The 13,751-nt window shown below is 39.6% G+C and overlaps 1 protein-coding gene across 1 annotated transcript; it reads left to right on the top strand.

Annotated features, from left to right (window-relative positions):
- The first annotated feature begins 245 nt into the window (after positions 1 to 245).
- LOC121654952 lies at positions 246 to 10,650 on the top strand. The gene is made up of 8 exons (XM_042009337.1): positions 246 to 579; positions 622 to 848; positions 934 to 1,039; positions 3,881 to 4,101; positions 4,268 to 4,470; positions 4,961 to 5,120; positions 7,092 to 7,235; positions 10,501 to 10,650. The coding sequence occupies exons 2-8, from the start codon at positions 662 to 664 to the stop codon at positions 10,533 to 10,535; spliced, it is 1,056 nt and encodes a 351-aa protein (XP_041865271.1). The 5' UTR covers positions 246 to 579; positions 622 to 661; the 3' UTR covers positions 10,536 to 10,650.
- The last annotated feature ends 3,101 nt before the right edge of the window (positions 10,651 to 13,751 follow it).

Genomic DNA, 13,751 nt, shown 5'->3' with positions numbered 1-13,751 from the left:
GAGGATTTCAGAACTGGATGCAACAAGTTTACCAGAAGAAACTCTGAAAATTGGAAAAAATCTCAAAATATCACACTCTGATGGACCTGTCCCAGAAGGTTTTGTGGGAACTGTCTCCCAGTTTAAAGAACTGGAAATGGATGAATTTGTTATTAATTCATCAGAGAGGGACAGATGCATTAAAATGAGTGGCAAGATACTTTGGTCCAGAAATATAGTTGTTTTTGAGGGTCAGGAATATTTGGTTTGCAAAGAATACAGAAAGATTACAAGCTTTTTTGTCTATCCCATTGACTCTTCAAATTTGGAAATTTTTTTTGTGTCAGATCTCTCATCACACCTCATGTGTTTAAGGTTGGACACTATACAGAAGTGTGTTCGCTTACCTTTGGAGGCAGGGTTTGTTGTTGTGCCTCTTCTGCATGCAGAGTAATACCATCTTAGCTACACACAGCATGTGTTTTCATTTTCAGTTTAATTTCTTTTTCATATACTTTATGTGCAGCTCAGCAGCAAGTTACAGTTCAGTTTGCCTTCACACATCTATGTGTAAGTGTGGATACCATATTTAATGTAATGATTCATTTGGGAATGTGAAAGAATTTGTCTAGTGTTTGTAAAAATAACTTTGTGTTGTTGTACCTCCTTCCTTTTCTAGGCAATGTTTTACATTGTTGAATTTTATGAGACCCAAGAGGTTGAGGTGGTGCCAGCAGCTTGGGTGGCTGATGACGTTTGTCAGTGGCCCTCTTACTACAAACCTGAAGAACTGGTAAAGGCTGTAAAAAATGCAGAGCAGCCGGGGTCATCATGGGAAGAATTCAGAGTTCGGATTTTATATAAAGCAGGTATACACATTACCACATAACTGAATTCAATCATTTAAAAACATATATACTCTATTAATTATGATATCTGAATCTATATTTACAGCAAAATACACAACTGCCCGCCTCAAACTTCCCTGGGCAGAGACCCACACTGACCTACAGACAGCAGAAGAAAATGATGACATGCCACAGAGGAAGCGAAAAAGACTGTAAGAATTCAAAGCCACTATATTTGTGAGACATTTAGAATTATTGCTACATTATCTGCTGTCAATAACTACCGCCTCAATTATTTAATTATTATTTAGTTCAATTATATAGTTATTTCTGCTTCAGTTCAGTTTAGAATGAACTGAATGAATATGAAAATGTAACATTTACCTCTGAAAACTGAATCTTTATTTATTCACATTATGTTATAGAAAAATCACTCAATAAGGGAGACCAGGGTAAGTTGAGCATAGGTACAAGTTGAACCATCCATTGTTGCTTGGACACCATAAGGGAAAAATTGAACATTTGACCAAATATTTCGGAAGAAGGCATAATTTTATGGAGTATGTGAAAGTAAGAGCCATATAAAAGTGATTTGATATTTACCGTATGTCCAAAAGAAAAAAAACAAACTTTTTTTTTTTACTCTTGAGTGAATTGAATCAATCATCAAGTGTTAGAGTTGTGTTTAGACTAAAATAGATCATTATAAATTTGTTTTATACACAAGTCCCGGTATCTATGAGCTACAATATGAGGTAGTAAACTTGTTTGAAAATGCACCATTTTAGCTGTGGGGAGGGATAAAGTCCATAAGGTAGCTGTGGGATGAGTTGAGTAGGGATGTGTATCGTTTAGGTTTTATCCGATACCGGTGTCAGACCGGTACTTTTGAAACAGTGCCACTGCTTAAAACAGTGTTTCTCAAACTTTTTTCCTCATTCCCCACTTTCGACAAAGGAGCATACACAAGCCCCACCTGCTTTTATCACCCTGACAGGATGGTGACCAAGCCTTATTTTTTAAAATATTTTATTTATTTAAATAGCCTAGCTAGTCTACAAGGTTTTAAGTTGTTAGACACTGTTACATAACAGCTCATAAGTTGTCAGTAGTTGCTACATGTATAACTTCAGCTCACAATTGGAGAAAATTTAAGTGCTGTAGTTTTATCACAAGTACAAAGGTAAATAAAAGTGTTGTAGATGCTGACAATTTCAAAACTAAAGGAAATAAAGGTGCTGTTGTTGCTGTCGCATCACAAGTTCAACTATAAAAGTCAATCCTGGTTGTCGAACCGATGTGATGAAAAAAGTCCTGCAATCCTGGTGATGTCGCGCCCCAGCTGCAATACCTCTGCGCCCCACTAGTGGGGCTCGTCTCATAGTTTGAGAAATACTGGCTTAAACAGTGCTCAAACCGATGCTTTAAAAATGGAAAGTGGAAAATGGCAAACTTTGCCCTTGAACTCTTTTTTAACTCACCCTCATTTTCTTCTAACCCTCATGCTGAGCAACACTCTGGCATAGTGTATGCCTGGTGTTTGCCGTGCTTTGTTTGAGTGTGGTGTGAAAGTATCACGACTGTTGCATCACATTGGTCCCTGTCAAGGTTCCTGACTTATGTGTGAATGCAAAATGAAAAAGTCCCCCTGGAGAAGAAAGTTCCTATAACTACATTCAAGGAGGGCAGTTCTTAGAACTGAGTTCTTAGAACTTTTCTGTCCGAAAGCGGGTAATGTTACACTCCTATTTGTTTGTCGGGATGTACAACACCCTGAAATGGATACAGCTTATTTGCAGTGACTAGAATTGTCTTAATATAGTAATCCTGAATATTAGAAGAAACTCAGTTTACAATGGTCTCTCTATAGTTCAGAGTTTGATGTAGTGGTCTGAGATGAATGTCTATCATTAGATGCAATTACTTTTAGGCTTGCACAGATTACAATTTTTTGGGCCGATCCCGATTTCCGATTTTCAAGGTGGTTGGACAGCCGATACCGATTTTGGCTGATTCCGATCACATTTTTTATGAACTAAACACACAAGACATTGCAACATAGTTTTCCTATTTAAACATGTATTTTAAAAGATGTTTAAAAAGTGTGCAAACAGATGTCATATTTCCTGGTCAAACAGGTGCATTGATTGAAGATAAGAACTGAAAAAAAAAAAAAAAGATAAACATTTCCAAAATGCAACATTCTTGATGAGAAGAAAGAAGAACAAATTTCTTATTTAACAATCAATAAATAACCCTTAAATAAATGTTATACTATGTTTGGCTGTGCTCTGTGAACTGGGGTTGTAGTTACTGTAGATAAAAATTTGCCCTTTTCCCACCGAGCTGGATCGGAACCAGTGCTCAAAAAAGCCAATTAACCAGCTCCTTCAACCTGCTGTCTCTCTGAGACCCGCCAGTGTCTCAGTGCACAGAAGCATGTGATCATTACTTATATTGATTATGTCATAATGCGCGGGTCTCTGTAATCTGGGCAGGGCCGCGGTTACAGCGCTGCGGGGATTGTGGACGGAGCTGACAAGAAATCAGCTGAGAGGTGCCGGCGTGCCAGTGTTAATGCCACAGAGTCACCTGTGGCACTGGCACCATATAGCCAATCCCTGCTCTGCCCTCTTTTGTTGCTTACAGCAAACTTGTTATCCTCCTCACACACTTTGAAAAACTTCCACACTGCTGATCGTGTACAGAGACTGGACGTCACTGCTGCCAGTTAAATGTTGAACATGCTGAGGGGGCTGCCGCTGCTTAACGGAGATCGCTGGTGTGATGCTGCCTGTGGCTATTTGTTGTTAAAGAGGGGAAACCGACAAAAAAAAAAAATGTGCGCCATATCGTTTTTTACTCACGCCGATTCAATGCTTATGGCAGGCACATTCTCCTGCCCATGCTAATAAAAGTAAAAGGGCTAAGTAGTATGATGTGTGCTATGTCTTAAGCAATACAAGTTCAGTGCAACAACTTACCAATGACAAATGCTTTATACTTTCAATTTTTTCCTCTTCCCATCCCAATCCTCTATATGCACACACAAGACCAAGCATTCGCTTTCAAAGCGACAGTGACAGCGACTCGACTGTCAGGACCATGCAAAAATCATCACTGCCAGCAGCCCCAAAAATTCAACAGCCAGACCTCAATATAACACAAAGAAGGGCCCCTACACCCCAACGACCTGCATCAGTGGCAGGCCCATTGCCCACTGCCAGCCCACAACAGCCAGGGACCAGTCGGGGCAAGGATGTGCCAACTGAAGGTGCTTTAAACCTTGCTCATAAGTTTAAATGATGATATTTGTTTAAATGATGTGATATTTAAGTGATGATATTTGCACACTGATGCACACCCTCTCTGTCTCTATCTTTTTCATCTTACAATGTCTTTTAGGTTTTAATTATTTTACTGTATCTTGTTATTTTTAGTTCTTCTGCGTAGGCTCCTGACGAACCAGGAGCTTATCATGGAGCAGCTCAAAATTATTACCTTGACCCTGAATAAGTTCAAAGGACAGCCTGATGGTGGGCAGGAGGTCCTTGAGAAGGATGTCTTCCCACTGAAGGATATCAGCTCTTTACTGGCTGTGGAGAAGCGGGTCAGAGAAGAGGTGGACTTTAAACAGAAAATGGTAACGATGCATTTCACACTCTAGAACTATTTGGTGTATGTTAGTGCTAGTTTTTTTTTTTATTGGAGTGAAGACTATTGTAAAGAGTGTTTAGATACATGTTTTGTACATCGGTGGGAAACAAAATCCCTCCTACACAGCCAAAATGAAGATCACCTGGTTATAGGGAATTTTCTGGTGAAACCTAATTATAAACCACAGCACACTGAAATGACTTAACTGAAATTTATTGTTTTATTTTATAGCATTTTTTTTGACAGCTGTCAAAAGACAGGACAATCAGTCTTTGGACAGTGTGAGCACTGTGGCATTTTGGATGATCAGACTGTACAGTTTGAGTACATAAATCATTAGTTTTGACCATAAATTGCTTATAGTTTACTTGTACAATGTGTAGTGCTGGTATAAAAAAGATTTACAAAAAAATCATACATTGTATGCCCAGTTTGGTACTGCTGATGTTGATCATGTATGTTCTTTTTTTGCTGAGATTTCTGCTTTGAGCGTCATCGGTGGGGTCGATGTCAAGGACACCGTGTGGCGGATCATGAAAAGCCTATTCACCAACTCCCTGGCCAAACAACTTAACTGGCGTGGTGTGAATGGGAAAGCAGCATTCCACAGCCTCCAGTTAAAAGATGTAGTTACTGGTAAGTGTTAATTTTGGGTTATATTTCTTAGTAATGTGTCTTATTAATCCTTCCTTGCTTTTCTTTCATGCATTTGAGTTGAAAGGGGTGAAGAAAATCATATAATTAGACTTTCCACCGATTGGATCGATTTGATCGGATCAGTCGATATTTCCCATTTTTTTCCCATTTTTTCTGATCAGCACTAAAGTCTTCATTCACCAAAACGATCAATGAGGTCATTGTCATTTTCAAACTGCTCCTGTTGCAGCTTCTTGAGATGTGTTTCAGCTGCACTGTGACACTGTTTGCTAGTGATGCCGTGTAAATTAAAAAAAAAAAAAAAAAACAACTTTATTGTTCGCCTTGTCACATAGTAAGCGCCACTCTGAAAGCAGTCGTGGTGCAGACCTTTTCTTTTGCTGCTGCTTGCTGACCTCGGAGCTGTAGCGGACACAGCTTGCGGCCCATCATTCTGGCAGAATTGGCTGAACGCACAAGAAAACGTTACGGATGGAGTCGAAGGTTGGCTGTGCTGACCCGGAGTCTGAACGTGGCTAGGACGAAAAACGTCAGCAAGGAAGTGGCATTGAAAAGACAACTGATTAAAGAATGGGTGGACTTAACCGCACATATTTCATAAAGCAAGTCTAAAAATAGCTCAAAACATAAATGCTACAAAAACGTAAAGCAGTCATTCACACCAATTAAACATTTTTTTTAAACAAAGAAAATAGACACGTCTCACTACTGTGACTAAATAATTTCATAGTAATTGAACAAGCGGTACAGAAAATGAATGAGTTATATGAATATTTTCTGACAGAATACCTACCCCTTTTTGCAGAATACTTGAAAAGTAATTTTAAAGGGAACATATCATGCAAAATCCACTTTTTAAGCCCTTAAATACCTGTTTTTGTCTTTTCCAAGCGTTCCGGAGTGCAGAAAAATGTAATTTATTCACTTACGGTGCCGCATATAAATCTTATTATTCTTTTTGGGTCATATTTTTCAGTCTGTTTAGTTTTCTCCGCTATCTATTATGTTTTTTCTATCTATTAAGTCGCTGTATTTGCTGCGGTTCCGCTAAATATGGTCATGTTATTTTGAAAAACATTCTCTGCCGATCGTTAGCGGCTAAGAGGCTAAGGGGGCGGAGTCGAATCGAGAAAAAAAACACGCTGTAACCAGGAAGGGTGAAATGTCTGCTAAAATTTAAAGAGACAGCATCAAATCGAACTGCTCTCACTGACTGTGAAGGAACACCTCAGAACAGGGGTTAAGAAGGGGTGTGTGGAGCTATACTAACAACGATTTCAGACCAAAGGATTGCAGTTTTACTTTATATAAACCGTAAATTAATGATTTACATGTGAAAAGAAAGGACTTAAAAGCATGATATGTTTCCTTTAAGTGCATTAAAGAAGCCTAATTTAATGACAACAAGTTAAGTTGTTGAGCCCATTATTTGTGTCTTAAATTATTTTGGTTGGTTCTGGTTAAATATGAATGTCCATTAGAGGTTATTGATGTTTAACCTTTTCATCTCAGTTAGTTCAGGGCAAAAAATGTCAACTGAAATCCTTTTTAAGATACAAATTAAAGAATAAATATGGGTAAAAAATTATTAAAATGGATACATTTGCTTCCTCATGTAATCGGATCGGTGATTGGTTTTTTAAAACTCCCTGATCAGTGATCGCTGAAGTATCAGTAACCAGGAAAAAAAAAACAGTATCAGTAAAAAGTTTTAAAACTACTGTATGTGCTTCACCATCTTCTTCAGCTGTGTATCCGTCCCCTCTACAGTGCACTGGTCTGCAATCTTGTCAGCTGAAAGCTAGAGTTTAGGTCATGGCCAGACTGTTTTCAAACTACATTCATTGCTGCCCAGCTATGGGCAGGATATAGCCATGCAGTTTAGGCATTTCTCACAATTATGTGATTGCATCTATCGTAAGCTTTACAATTTTTTTTTTTAATTTTTAGGAACAGCCAGAAACAATAAGTTAACGGCCACCGCAACAGACCAGGAGGTGGAGACTTATATAAAAAAGTGGCTTCATCTTGCTGGAGACAGGGATGGTGGGAGGAGAGAGAGAGAGCAAAAAAGGCGTTCCACACAGCTCGCACGTAAGTCAGCTACAATACCTATTTTGCAATATATGTGTGATACTGTTTTACATCAGAAATCAAGATGAATCTGTCAGCATTTGTAAAAAAAAAAAAAAAAAAAAGAGGGCAGAATACAAAGCAGCTCCCCAATTCTAAATGAACAAATACAATTAAAAAAGGCAATGTTGTGATTTTTGCCATTTTTTCCAGTATGGTCACTTAAGAATTACAGGCTTGTTCATTCACCATACAGCAAGTATAACCATGTTCCTGTAGATGTAACATCTTTTCTTGGCAGTGATGGGACAGTAATGCAAACTGTAGCTGGAATTTTCACCAAATTACCCTTCTTAAAAGCCAGTACATGGGTCTGAAAAGTAGGGATAGGGAAATAACATCTCAGTTAGTAACATATCTTTAATGAAAACTGTATTTGACTTTAGTGTATCAAAAAAACTAATTAATTTTTTAAGGCTGATATATTGTTGTTTTCGCCCTTTATTTGCATGCTAAAATGCCATATTCAATGTTTAAAGTGGGCAAGACCTCTCTGGAGCTCAGTTCCCCCTCCTTTACCTCTGAATTATAGCCAGCCAGAGCTGAGCTCCACCTGCTACAGGATTTGTAACAGTACAGTAGAGGAAGATATAAACAACTGAGTAAAGATGGCCTCCCCTCCTTAGAAAAGCTGGATGCTTCACGGTGCAGCAGCTCCCCACGAATGTGCCTGACTTTAAAGCAGATCAATGCAACTCTGGGTGTTTTTACCATGCAGTACGCACCGCAAAGCTGTAGGGGGAGCTCCATATAGCGAAAATAGGCGACAGACGAAGAAGAATGTTGTAAACAAGAGGCAAAACGGTTGTTTTGAACAGGCGACGTCGAGTCACCATGGCTTCAAAGGCATGTAGTAAAAGTAATTATCAAAGCAGTATTGAAGCAAAAAAAGAATCGCAGATGAAACATGCATATCTGTCCAAACGGATTTACGAGCTGTAGTCTCGTGTATCGCGGGACTTCCGAACTAAAACAAACGCGAGCATCAATGGGCAAAACTGCAAGCGCCGTTTTGGGTATCGGGAGACCCGATAGAGGAGGGAATGTCAGCTTTTTCATCAGAACAGGTCAGTCAAGCAAAGAAATTACTTCCAAGCAGCTTTATGATTATGATTATCTTGCATAGAGCCGCTTTAAATCGGCATGGCCAAACAAGGATTTTGGCCGATGCCAATTAATAAAAGCCAAATATTGGCCTGGTATATCAGCCGGCAGATATATCACTTGATCTCTAATATGAATCAACAGGTGAAATATATTTTTACATAGTTAATGTTACATGACATCTCCCTGCTAAATTGAGCTGGAATGAAAACCCCCTATCAAACATAAAAACATACTTCTAATGTTGAAGTGGATGAAGTTTTGATTCTTAAAGGTGAAATAGAGGATGTTTGCTGTGATTCAGAAAGCAGAGACGGTTTGCGAGTTTTTGAATAAAGCACATGCGTGAGACCAGCCTCCTGCATCCCCAGCTCCCTCCCCCGCCACGCCTTTCACCTGCACAGGTCCAATGCACAAAACACTGGCTTCTCATTTCTATATGTAAAAGTTTAGCATTTCTACAAGCTCTCATTGATCCCTCACTGTTACATTAGCAGCATATTTGTCCTCCACAAAGGCTTCGAGGAAAACGTGATAATGTGATTAGAAAATGTTGAGTGTAGAAGTTCCCTGTGGAGCAGAGCTTCAGCAACCGATGCGCCGGTATCGAGCCAAGGCAGTTTTCCCGGCTGCATTTCCTTTCAGTCTCTTTAGCGTAGCCAACCATGAAATAATCCACACAGAACAACTCTGGTTTTATTCCTTCCTTCTGTCTCATTCTCCTCGTCACTGCAACCTCAGAAAAAAGCATGTTGCAGCTTTTCTGGCAGAGAGCTCAGGTAGAGGTAGCAGCGGCTTCCTGGTGAAGAAAACCAGGGAGAACTCACCTCTTCCTTCTCAATTATGATGTCTATCGTGGCACTATATAGATCACGAGTCTGACTGTGAGTCGCACTTCATAACTCTGCTCTCCACTGGGAACACCTAAAATGACATCAGTCACAAATGGACCAATGAGCACACACTGCTCAGGCAGTGCCTATGGGAGTTGTAGTGTTTTAGTCTCACATTTCAATTCGTTCATTATTTCAGATGCCATTTGAGAATACTATTAAAAATGTATATAGAATTCAACCCGCCAAAGTTGCTGGCTGGAGTGGCTGTGTTACTAGCCACTGCTGAAATTACCCGCAATTGATGGGTTGGCGGGTGTTAATGTCAAGCCCTGTCTGTAACGCACCACCAGACTGACAGATATCTTGGGGGTCCCCGAGAAGAGTTATTAAAAAGGAAATTATTCAGGAATTTTACCTACTTTTTTACTTAATGAAACAGCTTTAGAGTAATGTTGCTGGCTTTTTCCAGGGAGAATAGAGGCTCTCTGCCTTCCACCTAGCATCTTTTGGCTAAAAACCAACCTTGTATGATCAGACCCTCTGACCCAGTATCTCAGGTCTTTTTCTGGAAGCATCATGACACACCAAAACACCCTGTATTAATTATCTTTTTATGACAGATAGAACCACACAAATACACACATTGCAACATGTATATAATATGCTCTATTAATTGCATTCTGGCTAGCTTCATTGAACCAACAAATGCTGAGGAAAGGTTAGCAAAATAGCAAAAAATCTAATTGCTGTGCACTAACATAATGACAAACTCAAATATACATTATGTTTTAATACTGTAACTTCAGGTTAACTGGGAAGTTCATTGGTGTTTGATGAAGCTGCTTGGCTCCAGTTCACTCCAGTACTATCATTTCATTGTTGTCTGAACAGAATGAGGTTGAGCAAGCAGATATTGGGTCAGTGATCAGATACAAAATCAATTATTGCTTTAGATTAATTTGAATTAAAACCAAACTATGGACTTAAGTGTTGAAAAACCATCCATCCATTTTCTGTACCGCTTGTCCAATTCAGAGTTGCAGGGTTGCTGGAACCCATCCCAGCTATTATTAGGCGAGGGGCAGGGTACACCCTGGACAGGTCGCGAATCTGTCACAGGTGTTGAAAGACATCAACACAATATTTTATAACTTTATATCACTTTACAGGCCCTTTTTTGTTTGGTCTCTTGATAAGATTTTATGTTTTGCACTTCACTGCAGCCCTATACACAGTAACCACAGTACTGCTTTAACAAAATCTGTTCTTTTGTGCATTTCTTAAAGGGACAGATGAAGACGAGACAATGTTGGGCCCATGATTTATTGGAAGCTGGAGGTCCACAACTGTGTTCCACATTTCATCTGTTCATCTGTTTGGTTTTTTTCCTGTTTCGTGGCACAGTTAAAGAATAAAGAATAGTTCTCAGCTGTTTACAAGTTATTTCTTGTGTCTGGTTATTTATTCAGTTCTTCAATAGATATCTTCATCTTTGACCCTGAGACCAACAAGGCTGGACCACTGCATGTCCCCATTAAACACAGTATCTGCAGGTACCATAATGATATAGACAGCCCCAAATTCTGACCAGTTCTGGTTTATTTATAATGTGTTCATATTTGACATAGAACTTCGTCATGGTTTGGTTGTGACACCAAAGTGCAGGGTAGACAAGATTGGACATTGCAAACCAGCTCTGGATAAGTCTGAGAGCTATTTGGCTCCCGTTTAAGTGAATTATAATGTATTCAGCTTTTGGTTGAAGTAGCATTATGACTAGGTTTTGGGCCATATGTGAGAAGTAAGTGTGGACTACTCATGTCATTCCATGTGGTGGGTGGGTCAGAATAAATATGCATAGTGGCCCAAATTTGGGTGAGATCTGGTTTATTTGGTGTAATATTTTTGGCTGTTATTTGGCACTGTGTTGGTTTGGTTTTGTTCCACATCTGGCAAAGAACTATGGACCACACTTATGCCATTATTCCTTGTGATGTATGGGCCAGAATAAAAATGTACAGTAGTGGCCCACATTTGGGTGAGTTCTGGTTTATTTGGTCATGGCTGACATTTGGCACTGTGTAGGTTTGGTTGTGGCCCACTTCTGGCAAATGACTGTGGACCACACTTGTGCCATCATTCCATGCCATATTTGGGCCAGAATAAAAGTATACAGTGGCCCACATTCGGCTGAGTGCTGGTTTATTTGGCCTGTTTTTGGTTGACAGCTGGCATTGTGATGGCTTGGTTGTGGCCCACTTTTGGCAAACAGGAGTGGACCTCCCAAGTGCCATCATTCCATGTGGGATGTGGGCCAGAATCAAACTACAGTAGTGGCCCACATTTGGGTGAGTTCTGGGTGTTTTGGTCACGGCTGGCATTTGGCAATGTGTTGGTTTGGTTGTGGCTCACTTCTGGCAAATGACTGTGGACCACACTTGTGCCATCATTCCATGCCATATTTGGGCCAGAATAAAAGTATACAGTGGCCCACATTTGGCTGAGTGCTGGTTTATTTGGCCTGTTTTTGGTTGACAGCTGGCATTGTGATGGCTTGGTTGTGGCCCACTTTTGGCAAACAGGAGTGGACCTCCCAAGTGCCATCATTCCATGCGGTATGTGGGCCAAATGAACCTGTAGGATGTGGGCCAAATATGGGCCAAAAGAATTTTGCTATCTGGGATTCCTGGGTCTGCGTTTGTGATTGGTTGGAAGGAAGTAATGACAATAGTATTAAGCTACATGGTAGGCTATAATGAAAAAGGAAGGTAAACTGTGTTTTTTTTAATTGAACTTTTATTAACCTGTTTTTTTTATTAACACGTCTATAACTGGCTACAAATTGTTATGAAATTATCGGCCAGCTCTAATATAATACTACTCTTAGGACTTGTATAACTTATCATAAACTTAGCTTGGATTTCAGCAGAAATATAACTGCAACCATATCAGCTCTGTAGCCTTATAACATGCAAGTATGGTGCTATAAAGTGTCTGTCCTTTATTGCCTGAAAGCAATGCTAACCTGACAGGAGGTACTACTGTTGTAATCATTGCTATTCTCAATAACTTCTACTCAGCTTTTTGTCTGTTAGCCAGCAGTGTATAAGTTTATTACTGGAAACACTGGCTAGAGTTTCCTCTTATTTTCGTGTTCTTTTGTTGGATTCAGAACAGAAAAAAATACAGCGGTGACTCACATCCAATCTAGTGTGAAAGAGTGATATTATTGGAAAATATGGATCACTTTAAAAGTATTTTAGCCAAAGCTGCATGATGAATACTTTAGGCTTTCTTATATTAAGTCATAGGCATTGCTTTTTCCAGTTTTGTTGGTTGGATTGTTTTTCTTTTTTAATAAGTACACCTTTCATTAAATTTGTCTACAATGTGTTTGGAGTTGCAAACAAACATCAAGGGGAGCTCTTTCACTTTCATTTCTCAGGTTTTCAAAACTGCCCATAATGCACTAGGAGATTTCACCTTGTAGAACTGAGTCAAGTAAAACTATTCCAAGGTGTTCATATCTATAATTTAATATTAACAATCTATCAAATGTTTGTGTGCTTGTAAAAGGGGTCACTAGCAATGACAAATCCACATTATCGCTTTGCTGCAGCTTCTCTGATCATCTTCCACCTCATTGATTGGCTTTTAAAGCCTGCAACTTTATTGTTTTGGTTCACGCTCACTGCTCCCATCAGCATTGTTTCCAGATGCATCAGGTAGCTGTTTTAATTAAAGCCTTTAATAAACCTACATGCTCAGCACAAAGCAGCAGGCAGACAAAACCTGGCATAGAAGACATCAAATGAATGATATTGTTAATGTATCCTGTTGTGAACTTTTAATCAGACAAGGCAGCAACACAGTCTGTTTTCTCTGTATTCAGTGTTGCAGACCTTCAAAATTTATAACTAATGCAATCCCACAGAGGACTACCTCAGCTGCACAATCTCTTGGCCCTTCCACATAACGATGCAAACAGGTGCCACGCATTATAAAAAAGACTGCTGATGTTGGTTTTTGTACTTTTCTAAGTTAGGAGTGACCTCCCAGCTGAACTCTCCTTGACACTTTCCCATGCTCCATACCAAGACAGACGCTGCCCCTGACAGGAGCAGCTGGACCATGTGGGATGCTGTGTGATAGGCTCCTGTATGTGTGGGGAGGTGGATTAACATGACGGCAGGCTGTACATATGGCAGAGATCAAACAATTAACCTGCTAGTGATTGGCCCTGGCATTAGGTAGCAGTAATTAGAACTAAGTGGCCCTGAAACCAGACTGGACTAATAGGAGGGCTCGCTGCAGTTAGGGGTCAGACTCTCAACATCTGTGTGAGTCTGTGGCCTTATGTCTTGACACAATTCAAATTCTGTAAAAATGTTTTTTATTCAGGATAAGATTTTTTTTTCATTTTTCTTTATTTGACTGTTGTAATCATAATATGTTTGATTTTAGAGCCGCATATATTTGTTGCAGAATCCATTTTTTGTACCTCTGCACTCAATCAGAGAAAGTGCTCTCATACCTG

This window comes from Melanotaenia boesemani, chromosome 15, assembly GCF_017639745.1.
Source record: "Melanotaenia boesemani isolate fMelBoe1 chromosome 15, fMelBoe1.pri, whole genome shotgun sequence".
Classification (NCBI taxonomy): Eukaryota; Metazoa; Chordata; class Actinopteri; order Atheriniformes; family Melanotaeniidae; genus Melanotaenia; species Melanotaenia boesemani.
The sequence above is the reverse complement of the archived record's forward strand: the minus strand, read 5'-3'. Positions and strand labels throughout refer to the sequence as shown.